The sequence below is a fragment of the Quercus robur genome, chromosome 9, assembly GCF_932294415.1.
Source record: "Quercus robur chromosome 9, dhQueRobu3.1, whole genome shotgun sequence".
NCBI classification, from domain to species: Eukaryota; Viridiplantae; Streptophyta; class Magnoliopsida; order Fagales; family Fagaceae; genus Quercus; species Quercus robur.
Window position 1 is genome coordinate 3,477,572 of NC_065542.1, and position 13,431 is coordinate 3,491,002.

At 34.2% G+C, this 13,431-nt stretch overlaps 1 protein-coding gene across 1 annotated transcript; it reads right to left on the reverse strand.

Moving 5' to 3' along the window:
* Positions 1-496: 496 nt before the first annotated feature.
* LOC126699794 (disease resistance protein RUN1-like) lies at positions 497-12,377 on the reverse strand. The gene is made up of 12 exons (XM_050397763.1): positions 12,367-12,377; positions 11,026-12,121; positions 10,663-10,878; positions 8,903-10,568; positions 8,251-8,366; positions 7,050-7,336; positions 5,252-5,384; positions 4,781-4,852; positions 4,592-4,646; positions 4,164-4,269; positions 3,606-4,002; positions 497-1,198 (listed from the first exon to the last, which is right to left on the reverse strand). Exons 1-4 carry the CDS (start codon positions 12,375-12,377, stop codon positions 8,919-8,921), a joined length of 2,973 nt encoding a protein of 990 aa, XP_050253720.1. The 3' UTR covers positions 497-1,198; positions 3,606-4,002; positions 4,164-4,269; positions 4,592-4,646; positions 4,781-4,852; positions 5,252-5,384; positions 7,050-7,336; positions 8,251-8,366; positions 8,903-8,918.
* Positions 12,378-13,431: the final 1,054 nt, after the last annotated feature.

Sequence of the window (13,431 nt, forward strand, 5' to 3'; positions counted from 1 at the left end):
GTTTCAATAAGTTCACTGGTGATATTCATTGAAAAAAAAGAACAAGTACTAATGAGATTTCTTAATATGTTTTGCCTAACCTTGGATGAAACCAAATGGTCATGTTTTTGCAGCATGGCAGAAATTAACCATTTTTTTTGCTTGAAAAGACTAGGTGATTTTGCTTAGATCCTTTTAAATTGGAAATCAATTAAGCAAATTTCAACCTTCCATTAACAAACAAAATGTATGTCATTGTAAACTTCATTTATCTTCTTATCATTACCCTCTAGCCAATTTGAGCCAAGTTTTTATGTTAAAAAATTATTTTAATGTGACCCAAAAGACACATGAAATATTTTGCATTATCGTGGGGAAAAATAAAAACAATCGAAGTATATAACAACCTTTACATAAGGAAGAGAAATTTCAATTTCTGTATTTGATAGAAGTTTGACAGAACAATCCATTTGTAGGGCACCAAAAAAAAATAAAGCATGCTCCTCAATCAGAACCATTAGATAGTTAATTCAATTGCTCTTATTTGAATCTAAAAGGAGAGATGAATATGATTTTCACGCAAAGACATGAATCTCTTATATGATGTCTTACAATGTTAATGATTGCATGTAGTTGCAACTAGCTTTAGTCCAGAAAAGGTGTTAATTTAACTTCTTTCTTTTTGTCTTCTCTTTTCTTTTTGGGTATGGTTTATAATACAAAATAATGTCTGAAGCGTTGGCTGGTAGTAGAGTCCAAAAATGTTCAAAAGACTTTGAAGCAACAGCAAGACCCCAACATCTGTAGCAACTCTCTTATGCACAAAATATACAACCACTAATGTTCTCCTACTTCTATGCACTTGTGGCCTTCAATCAGCACAGCAAGTTGCCAAGGAAACCTTCTTCTCAAAAGGAGTTCCTCCGCTCTTAGAAATGATGGAAACAAGTCTACAAAAACCAAGCTGTATAGCCTTAGTTAATGCTTTCCGAACAGGGGCATCTAGCTGCATGCCATTTGGTTGCATATGGAAGAACTGCAACAGCCTGCCAGCACTTGATTTGGCTACAAAGCCAAAACCACCCCGTTCACACTATCTCTGCTAGCGTCCCTAAATTGTCAGCAACACCTACAACCCTCCACAACTTGATACACCTGCCTTGGTACTTTCCTGCAGTTACTTTGATCTGCTTGTTGTGCATTAGAGACTTGTGCAGGCCTGCAAAACAAAGCATTAGCACTTCTTTAGAAGCAATTTTGCACCGTTAAACATCAATCTAGAGAACATAATATATTCCTGTTTTTGAAAATTTGGATCCTCCATCCACTGAGCCAACCACCACTTCAAAGAGCAAGGAGAAATGAACTCAGTTCTAAGGCTCAAATCTATCCAAACAATACCTTCCAAGCAAGATTGCAGTTCAAGAATAAATGAACCAAATTTTCCTCTTCCTCACACAATTACTATCACTCACAATGTTTCATTTCACTATTCTGTTTTAAACAATAAGTCCTCATGCCAAACTCCCACATAACAATTATTAACTTCAAAGGAAGCTTCAATTCTCACAGATGTCTCCATCTAAGAGCTATGACCCTCCAATGAGAATCCATTACCTGAATTCCCCCACTTTCAACAGTAGCTTAATTTTGATATCAAAATGTGTTACATTGAGGCGATGTATGTTTATTAGTAGCTCCTCACCTTGAGAGAGGGGTGGCTAAAATTTGAGCAACCACTACACTACTTCAGGAGAGTATAGCTCCCTAATCAGGTCCTGTGTTCCAAGTCAAAGTGTAAATTTTTGTGTTGACCTTGCATTGACCCATTTTTCAGAAAGATTAACTAATGGGGCAAAACTATTTTCAAACAAGTGAGAGAGTAAGACACATGCATGAGTAGATTCTAATGAATCAAAATCTTTTGCTGGTGGTGGTGGTGATGGGATGAATATGCTTTATCATGCTTTTATGAAAACTTTTTTTTTTTTTTTTTTTCATTTTTTGGGATTAGTAATGTAGTGCAAATTTGATGACAATTACTCCTACACATTTTGTGTAATTTCCTAGTGCCCAGCTATATAAAAGTCCTACTCGTTTTACTTTTTTGAAAAGCTATAAACTTATTTTTATTTGTATGGCTTTCTTTCTATCTATTCACAATCAAGGTTCCATCATGATGTATCACGCATAAATGCTTTAGTAGAATCTGGAAACTTTATGACTAATACATCCACTAATTAATTTAGTATTAGCAGTGTAAAGTAGCTGAAGAAAGTGTTCAAGCAGGTCATATTACTTTAGTTTTCTTTAATCATACATTCGAAACTGATAGGGTGACTTAGTTAAAAACTGAAAATGAAGATAGTAAAGTATTTTGGGGAAAAAAAAAGTAAGAGCTAGGAGCAAGCAAAGTTTGTAATCGACATCAAAATCATTGATATTAGAGCTGCTTTGACATCAACTGAAGAATCTTTACCCTTTCAAACTAACAGTATGCCTCTTTAAAATGAATAATGGGATCACTCTACAAATAACGTCATTGTTCTTTAAAAAACTGAACATGCCAATTAATGAAAGGGTGTCCAATAAATCTAGCAATAGTAACTTAATCTATTTCATGCCTTCTCATGATGTGATTTCATTGGTTCCATTTCTTTTCATTGAATAGTTTGTTGATTTTTCATATTTTAGAGCAAAACATTTACATTTATATGAGGTAAAAGTAAAAATGTCACCAGATAGGATTATACATAACAGCATTGTTTGTTAATTTTTGATCTCTTTGAGTGATGTTGCTATTAATCTTTGCCCTTTTGTACATAGTTCAGACCTTTCACTGTGACAAAATGTACGATGAAGATGCTGAGAGAAATGTGAGCTTATTTTTTATCTGCTTTAAATGCAAGCCTGCAAGGCAATGCTTCTTCCTTAGCTAGATTCGTTTATAATCTAGTAATTTTCTACTTTGCTATAGATATCTCTTGAGTTGCAACTTGCAACTATACGAATATTTTTCTCCTATAAATGTTTGATAAATTACTAATTAAGTAATTATTATGTTTTTGGGTGAATATGTAATTAACCATGGAATAAGAGCACGAAATCCTTAGTTCAATCCTGTCTCTACTCTATCTTTAATTTAAAATGTTAAAAACCCCACAAGTTATGTGAATGATTAGATTCACAATGATGGGATTTAAGCTTGCATGTGAGGGGAAGTGTTAAATTATGGTTAAATGATTAGATTCACAATTTTTTAATAGTTTAAGCTTTTGGGAGAAACGGTAATTTACTAATGCTATCCAAATTTGACTAGCTTTGTTGATTGACATTCCAAGCCAACTCTCAGGCTCATTAGCATTACCTGTTGGTATAAAATTTGGGGGGGTAGAAAATACCATTTGAGCTACTCAGCTCATTGGCAATTTTGACTATCTATTAACATGTGGAGAATATCAACTAAACATGAACAATTTTTGCTGAAAGTAAATCTAAAGTCCTACTATTGAAACAAATTGGCTATATATTATCCAGACTGCTAAAGTTAACTCTCTTTTAATAGAGTTACAAGCCCAAAAAATGTTCATAAAAGAGTTACAAGCAAAATTAACCAGGACTCTAACCTCATTAGTGACTCCGGTACACAGCAAATGTACACCACTGGCATTCTCCAACTTCCTTGCACTTGTGTTCTTCAATCAACGCACCAAGTTGCCAAGGAACCTTCTTCTTTTCCACAGGTCCTCCAATCTTCCACTAACCAGAACAACCTGGAAAATATGCTTCTCAAAAAGTAAGCTTTCACTTTTTTGCATACGGCGTTACTGGAACAGGCTGAAAAATTATCTGCCAGCCCATGATTTAGCTACATAGGCAAAACAACCCCATTTGCATCTGCTCTGCCAGTGCCCCTCAACTGTCAGCAACACTTGCCATCCCTCCACAACTGGACACACTCCCCTTGGAACTCTCCAGTAGTTACTCTAATCAACATGTTGTGCATCATAGGCTTGTGCATACCTACAAAACAAAGCTTTACTGAGCATTACACATGATAAGTACACTTTTTTGCACCCTCAAACATCACTGTGTTGAGGTTATACAGCCCAAGCAAGACTTGCTTCAGGAATGAACAATCGAAATTGTCTTCCTCACTGCATAAGACACTTGGTTTCACTCACTATGTTGTGTTGTATGAGGCCATAGCAGCTTATCAGTAACTCCACAGCTTGAGATAGCTAAAATTTGAGCAGCTACTTCTGGAGAGTACAGCTCTCTAATCAGGTCCTGTTTTCAAGCCAAAGTGTAAAGATAAGTTTAAATACCTATTAATACTAGTAGCTTATTTTGACTTGATTGAGGGATTACTAAAGTAAGGTTTTTATAACTTAGCAAAATAATATTTTTTTATTATTGAAAAAGATTGACACACACATACATGACTAAACTTAAATTCTAGACAAAACACATCAAAATAAAACTGTAGGATCTTTCCACTACAAAATACAATACATCAGGCTAAAAAGACAAAACCAAGCAGAAAAATATGAAAACTTATATTCTGGATGTAACGCATCAAAACAACGATAACAATTAGAGCAGGGCTTACCAATCAAAGCAGGATAGCTTCTCTATTTTTCAACCTTTTCTGCACAGTTGCTTGCCTGATTGAATATGCACCAGAGAATTAGGTTAGTAATTTATGGCTAAGTTTGTTGTAGGCTCAGGTTTAACTTCCGTTATCCTTTGATTCTAATTCTTGTTGAGTCACTTTGATAGGGTAGCCAAGCTAAGTTACCTATGGAGGCCAAGTCTTCTGGTTTGTTTTATCCTGTGAAATGAGCATGAACAGTTTTGCCCTGCTCATGATCTGATATAGGTAAGTACAAATTTCAGTCAATAATTTCATTTAGAGTTAAAGGTATAAAGTTAGAAAACTTCAAGAACATCAAGAGGAAATAGCACAAAATTTATTTGGTAAAAACTTAAACAATTAAAGAGCAGTACTAGGTATAAAAAGAGTTTTAAACTATTACTATTAAAAAGTAACGGGGCATTTACATGTGGTAGTACCTGTCTACTAAATTATATATATAAGAAAGCACAATAGAAAAAAGATATGTCATAAGGCACCTATTAAACTCCTAAATCTCTGAAGTAAAAGAGGAAGGAGAAGAAAGAATGAACAAAAGAAATATCTAAATAAGAAATCAAAGGAAGAAAGATATGACACTTTAAAAATGAAATTCAAATATTATAAAGGTCTCACCAATTCTTCTTCACAAGCATTACATGGGAAGATGAAGTCTTTGATGATTTCCCAACATTGAATAAAGGCATCAGATGGCTAAGGTCATTTAGTAATAGATCCAAACGCACTTCTCTTGTGGTAAATCACAGATCTGACAAGACAGGTCTAACAATTGAGTAATATGCACCACATTTTTTCGGTGACACATAAAATTGGACTAAATGCTTTTAACTTTGAAGATTGTCTCCTGTGAGAGCTTCTCAATTAGTTGGTGATGGCAAATCTATTAATATATAGGTACAAGCTTAGGCTCCCAATGCTGATAGTTTAAGCAGTTCACCAAGAACATTACTGCTGCTGATGCAGACCTTTCACTGTTGATCAATGAACTGATCAATTGTCAACAACATGACAATATTTGGATATATCAAGAACATGGTAATGACTTGGTCATTGAAGAAATTTTGCATATCAAAATTAAATCCCCATTAAGGTAAGTTATGGTCAAGCTCCTCATGGTTGAAAATTTTGAACTGTCACTAACCACGATTTGATTCTAAAGATTGTTGCATTATGAGAATTGCAATAACAATGTCCTCAAACATGCTAATACAAGTCATTTTAGTAACTTTATGATTGTTGTCGTACTTTTAAATAATAAAAATTCAGAGAAAAGCAAAAGCAAAAAATAAAAAGAAATGAATAGAAAAATCAGTTATTCTCTTAATCAGAAAAAGAGCATCTGCTTTGGTTTCAAGTTAGTAAACAACCCTAAAAAACCTTCAACAAGGGAGGAAGCTAGACACAACCTGTAGGAAGACTAATTATTCCGATACGATCAATTGTCAATAATGTTGATATTTGGATGTATCAAGAACTTGTTTTAATGATTTGTTCTTTACAGATATTTTAAATATCCAAATTAATTCCTCATAAAAGTTATTATCAAGTTCCTCATTGCTAAAGATTTTAAATTTTATAACTACATTTGATTGTAAAGTTTGTACATTTTAGAATTGGAATCCTGACGGTCTTAGCTAATAGCAAGTGGAGTGGGGAAAAGTTATATAACTGTTGTCATACTTTAAATTGATAAGAATTTTCGGAGCAAATCAAAAATAAAAGGAACAAGAACTAGAACAGAAAACGCAGTTGTTCTCTTAAACAGAAAAAAGAAAAAAGAAAAAAAAAGAAGCATTTTCTTTGGTTGAAGGTTAGTACACAACTTTAGAGAACTTTCAACTAGGGAGGAAGCTAGATGCTACCCCTAGCTAGACTAATCATTCTGACTGCAATCTATGCATGACTTCACATATATAATATGTAATGAGATAAAAAATAATTTTGATTGTAATGTTTGCAGTGGCATGCATATATTGTTTTTGCACCTTGAAAAATTTCAAAACAATGACAAGAGAAATTAAAAAGCATACAACGGACTGCACTTATCTTTTTGTCTCTTGGCCATGTGACAGATTCACCTCATGAAATAGTCCAATGATCCAACATCAAGGGGGCAACCAGCACAAACAAGTAACACAATCACTAAACCAAGATGACCCTAATCATTGTTTATTTCATAAGACTCTGTTTTTTATATGTGTATCAAATTAGCTAGGAGTATTGCTTTGTGTTTTTTGATTAAACAAACCAGAAGGGAGTTTGAATAAGTTCTAATAATTAACTAAGGTACAGCTAGCAAGAAACTTTTTTGAAGTTAAAATTAACCCAAAAGAGTACAAGTATATGCCAAAGGAAAGGGAAAGCGATGATGCATCAACCAACAAAACTCAAATTAAGAAGGATGGTGACTTACGGGCGATAGAGAGAAAAGCATTGATCAACCTTCTGGGTCACTTCACAAAATTCCTTCCAATGAAAAAATCTCAGGTCACTAATCACTCACTTGACTCCTCACAAGCAGCTATGGACATGCATATTCTCTATTTTTAAAAAAGAAATTGGATCCCCGCTATTTCCATCCCCTACCCTTGCAGCTCTCCTCCAACAGGATTGGTTGCAGTTGAACCCTCTCTAAAGGTCTGGATTTGCTTTTCTTGCTATTGTTGAGGCTTTTCTTTGTTATTTGAACTATTAGTTACCCTGCACATTGAAATCAAACAAACTTTTAAAAAACATGGCCACATTAGTGGCAGAGAAAGGCTCTTTCTTCACGGTTGCCTTGTTCCTATAAGTCCAAATATACCATAAGATAGAGACAAAAGACATCGAGAAGTACTTTAAGTTCTCTAAATTGCCCTGATTTCTCTTCATCCATGCCTGAATCAAGTAAGGCTGAATGAAATTAGTTCTAATGGACAGATCAAACCAAACCGGATTTCTCTAGATGACAAGGGAAAAAAATAAGGTCTAAGGTTTCTGCATCTTTGACATACAGGAAAAAAGTCCTCACAAGTCTTCTCAATTCTGCCCTCACAAGAAGAAAATTCAATAACATCCTCCAAAAAATGACAATAATTTTAGAAGGTGATTGTAACCTACAAAATGGCTCCAATGCTCAAGGTCTTCACTTATGGTTGTGCTAGTGAGATCAAAAAAGGACCTGCTGGCATGGTTTCTACGATTTCTGCTAAGCAACAGCCAGTATCCTTTTCAACCAAATAAGCACCAGATTTAAAATGAGACCTTATGAGCTTGTTAGTAACACAAACATGAATTTGTAAAATTCTCTCAGAATCATTTTGGCTATAGAGTTTTCAAACGTATCCAGAATTCCACCCGGGCTAAAAGTATCTTTGAGTAGCACATCTGCCACGACATTTATAGAAACTAAACAGTTTCATAAGACACCCCTTGATTGACATGCAAAAAAATTGGAACCGTATGTATATACTAGGATGTCTATAAAGGTATATTATCAATTTACTATGAGATGTAATAAATCAGGCTAAAATGGCAAAACAATGAAGAAAATGTGACAAAACTTAAATTGTAGGTGTAATGCATCAAAACGACAATAACAAGTAAAGTGGGGTTTACAAATCTAAGCATACTACCTTCTCCCATTTTCAATCTTGTTAAATACTTGCTTGCCTGCTTGGGTCTAATTACCATAAAGATGAACATGTGAAATGGGCATGGGTGGTTGACCTTGGTCATGATCTGAAAAAACCTGGAAAATTTCAAGAATATCAAGAGCCAAAGAACAATTATCATATGTCAAACACTTCCATAATTAAAGAGCAATTATAAAATGAGTTTTAAAGTATTAATATCACAGATAAATGAGGTAATTATATTGCAGATGGAGGCAATACATGTGATAGGCTACAGCACCCTTTCCATTCAAACTTGACATTATATATATTCTGTTAAGCTCCTAAATGCCTAGGGAGGAAAAAATAGAATAGGGAAAAAAAAAAAGTCTAGCTAAGAAAATGCAAAGGAAAAAGATATGTCTATTTAAGATGAGATTTGGCAGCAACTTCCAGTTTTGATGTTTACTCACTTTTAATCACATTAAAAGCATGCTTTTAAAACACCAACAAAAGCATTTTCTTGCCGTTCTTTGTTGTCAAATCGTTAGGAGTCTCATTTACAACTCTAGTCAAACATGTGGTGGGCAATCCATTAATAAATGTATAGTAAAAGAAAAAGAAAATGCAGAAACCAACAGAACTTGAATTAAGAGGAAAGACAGTGACTTACTGGAGAAAAATGTTGACTAATAATCAGGGTCACTTTCACTAGATTCCTCCCTATCGCAACCCTCGTACTCACTTGACTCCTCACAATCAGAGCTTCCTTCTCCACTGGGTCCAGCCATATTGTAATCAGAACTTGCTTCCACTTCCACTGACAAACTGTCGAAATTATGATGGAGAACATCCATGTCAAGATCTTCTATGTCTTTCTTGTATATCATATGGAACCCCCATTTTTTTACCTTCACGCTTGAATAATGGGTTTCAATTTCAATTCTAATCTGACGGAATCCATTCACGTCACCTTCCCACGATAATTTATTTGATTCCTTGTCGAAGAATTGAGGAGTCACATAGACTAGCCGAAGGTGATCTGATGAAACCTGAACAACTGTGCCACTTTCAAAAGAAATTTCTTTTCCATTGGCTATCAACGAATAGTCAAGCGTGGGGCACACAACGCAAATAACAATTCCCACGTTCTTACACAAATGAGAAGGTACTTTTATTTTCACTTCTTTCCCCATGTTTTGGTAGCTAAACCACTCGGGAATTTCACTTCCAGGAAAAACAATGTTATATGACTCTTTTAGGACTGAGAGAGGGAGAGCGGGAGAGAGCTTGAGGGACTTTTTTATCCCTGAGATAAACCAGTCTATGCAGCTTTGATTGTCATCCAATTTATCGCAATTTTCAAGATTGAGAGATGGTTCCAATGAATCGCTTGGTTTTAATGGATCTGGTAACATTTCCAGTGAGATACAACCTTTCGCCTCCACGAGTTCAATATTCAATGGAAGCTTTGGCAATGATCGAAGACTTGTGCAATTATTCAAGTGCATCCATTTCAATTTCGAAAGTTGAATGATGCTTTCCGGAAGGCAATCAAAATCATTTCCATCTAGAACCAACCATTCTAAAGAGACTAAGGAACCAATATCATTAGGGATTGCCTTGAGATTGCAGTCACCTAAAAGCAAGTGGGTCAAAGGAGACGCAGGTGATAGAGATAGAGAAGAGAATAGCAAGTCGATGGGATGAGGACTTGTTGGCATTGATAACCCCTTACATTCAGTCAATGTTAGGGAATGAAGATGTTTTAAGAGACCAATGGAAGAAGGGACCTCTCTTATAGTAGTCTCCCACAAATCCAACTCCTCTAGACTTTCGGCATCCCCTAGGTTCTCTGGCAGTCTATCCAGTTTTGAGCAAAACTGGAGAGAGACTTTTCTAACCAACTTTAAATTAAAAATAGTATTAGGTAAATGCTCAAGATTTTTGCAACTATTTACAGTCAACTCAACAAGGCCAGTCAAATGCTCAATTGACGTGGGTAGTGTTGTAATTGCAGTAGAACCTAAATAAAGGATGCGTACCCTTTTCATGTTTCTCCCGAATTCTGGAATTTCTGTTAATTTTGAGCACTCAGTAAGATTAAGTTCCTCAAGACACTTTAATTTAAACTTGCTTGGAAGACTCGTGAGGTTCTCGCACCGTTGTAAATCAAGAATAGTAAGCTTTTTATGAATTCCAATTGATGGGTGAATCCTACGTAAATTTATACAACTTTTAAGAACCAAACTCTCAAGATTTGGGACTTCAATGATGTCTGGGGCTTCAATAAGTTTTAGAGATTCACTCAGATTCATGAATTTCAAATTCTCAAAACTCTGTTTAAAAAAAAAAAAAAAAATGAGAGTAAAACAATTAGCTTCTACAAACAAACTTATTATAAAAAAAGTAGTATAAGGGTACCTAAATTACCTTTAATCGGGAACTTGATGTCAACGATTTTGAAGGGTACCCTTTCCAATCAAGAATTCTTAAGCTATTAGGAAGATGTTTGAGATCATGCATAAGTTGAACACCACAAATTTTAAGCAATTTTAGATATCGCATCTTTGAAAAGGCCTCAGGATCCCAATCTACATTTTTTGGTTCATGCATCTCTAGTCCTATGCATTGAATTTTCTCTGTTCCCTAATAATAAAAACAAGAGGGATTAGTATAAAATGTATAATTACTAGACTAATATAATTTAAACTCCATTATTATTTATAAAAAAAAAATTATGTTGAATAATATAATAAGATATATGCTTATTAGTTTCTTTCAATAACCCCTTACCGTATTTTCTGTCAACACCTTGTTGATATTTTCAAATGACCACAGCATACTCCATTTCCCGGGTTCTTCAGGGCACTCTTGACGAACTATATCTCGGCCCATTTCTTGTAGTAAATCATGCATCCACAATTGATTTTCATACAATTTAATGAGAGACTTATCAATAAGATCCTTCAATCCAATTTCAGCACCAGGCTCAAGATATTCTAGAAATTTGAGGACAACATCTCTATTTTTGTGATTAAAAAAGCATGCGATATGTAAGAAAATTTCCTTATCTGGTTGTGGTAGATCAACAAAACTTATTCGAAGCACACTGAGAATTTCTCCATCACAAAATTTGGGGAGCCTACGCAATTTACTTTTCCATTCACCAATGCTTCTATCGTACAAGGAAGAACCTAAAACTTCAAGGGCCAAAGGAAGCCCCTTACAATAATCTACAAAAACTTGAGATAGCTTTCCATAATCTTCAGTTGGATGGTCCATTTTAAAAGCTTTCAAACTAAAAAGTTTAAGAGCTTCATAATGATTCAATTCTTCAGCCTCGTATATTTCAGTTACTCCATGACACACCAACAAATGCCTATCTCTTGTTGTTATCATAATTCTACTACCTGAACGAAACCAACAATGCTCCCCTGCTAACTTCTCCAATTGGTCTAATTTATTTACGTCATCAAGAACAAGAAGAATCTTTTTGTTACGTAACCTACTTTTAATCATGAGATCTCCATTATGATCATTGTGTACCTTCAAATCTCTATCATTCAAAAGTTCCCTCAAAAGTATTTCTTGTATCTTAAGTAAACCACATTTTTCAGATTCTTTCCTAACATTAGTAATAAAACAGCGATCTTCAAATTGATTGGAAATCATACCATAAACAACTCTAGCAAGAGTTGTCTTACCCATTCCTCCTGTCCCCCAAATTCCTATAATGCGAACATCATTTGACTCCATAGCTAAGCGTGACTTCAATTTCTCAACTCGGGTTTTAATTCCTACTAGTCCAACAGTACCTGCTGAGAATGTATTACTCAATAATTTATTTGATATCTCTTTCACAATGACTTTGATACGTTCTGCCTCAAACCTACAAAAAAGAGAGAATAATAAGCTGTGAATCTGAATCTACTAGTGGATATATCCATAATATAAATTTAGTAGATATATGGCATTAAGTTTAGTTTGTTAAAACTGAAATTGGGACAAATAGATGTAATCGAATGCTTCTTTTTTATATTATTTTTTATAATAATGTAATTAAACGCTTCGAGCCAAAATCCAAAGAGCTACCCATATAAGTTTTTTTAACTACCCATACAGATATTGGGTTACCAACTTACCATCGTTCATTTTTAGCAATACAATTATGAACTGTTCCTTGATTCCTTTCTTAATTTTCATAAATAATTGTGGTTGAAATTTCCTAGATTTTACATCTTCAATCTTTAACATGTTTTATACCTCTTTATGTGTAATTTCATATGAAACGTTTCCCTACATCCCAAAATCTTGGCCTTCCAAACTAGAGCTTTAATTTACAGGGGGTAAGGAAGAAGAAGAAAATCTATGAACGGGAGGGAAAACGAGCAGCTGCAGAATATTTAGAAATGAGGAAATTCAATGTCATCATCCAATCCCAGTGCTTACGATAGCAATGGTCATTAATAAGTCGAGCAATGTTAGGGACAAAATTTTTTTTCCAACTTTGGCCACAATTTGTCATTTGGCAAGTTATGAATAGTGGAGGTATGGACCCACCATTTGACCTTCACCATTCACAGTTTGTCATAACTCATTTGACAAGTTGTGGCAATAATTGTGGGATTTTTGTGTCCTTAGTATTTTTCTTAATAAGTCTACTAAATCTATCAAAAAAAATCATTATAATAAAATCTAAAAAATAAAAGAGCCGACTAAATAGCCTTGTTGACCATTAAACAATGGAATCTTTCTCTTTGTTTATTTGTATTGTACATCAAATCATTAACTGTTTTAATTGTTTCAATTGTCTCCCTTAATTAGTTACTGTTAACTACAAATAACAAAAATTGACAAAAATTGTGACTTATGCCTGCCTATAAATATTATTCCATGCAAAATTACAATACATTTGGTACAATATATGAGAGTTTTAGAATTATATAACAATCGGTCATTTAGTTATTGTCACCAAAAAAATTCACATTAAAATTAGCTATTATTATATAAGTTCATGTCAAAATCACATCAAATCATATATTGTAATACTTAAAATTAGGGTTAATTAAACCAACATTCCTTGAGATTTATTGAGACGACACTCGTCCCAACAACATTTATATAAATAACACTCAATCCTCCTTTTGAGGTTTCTATAAACCCAACATGTAAGTCCTACTTTCTTGCTCTAGATGGAAG

Excerpts from the sequence above, each read along its gene's own strand:
- LOC126699794 (XM_050397763.1), bottom strand. Across the intron at positions 10,879-11,025 it reads AGGTGTTGACAGAAAATACG|GGAACAGAGAAAATTCAATG; the intron begins GTAAGGGGTTAT and ends TTTTATTATTAG. Across the intron at positions 10,569-10,662 it reads CATCAAGTTCCCGATTAAAG|AGTTTTGAGAATTTGAAATT; the intron begins GTAATTTAGGTA and ends TTTTTTAAACAG.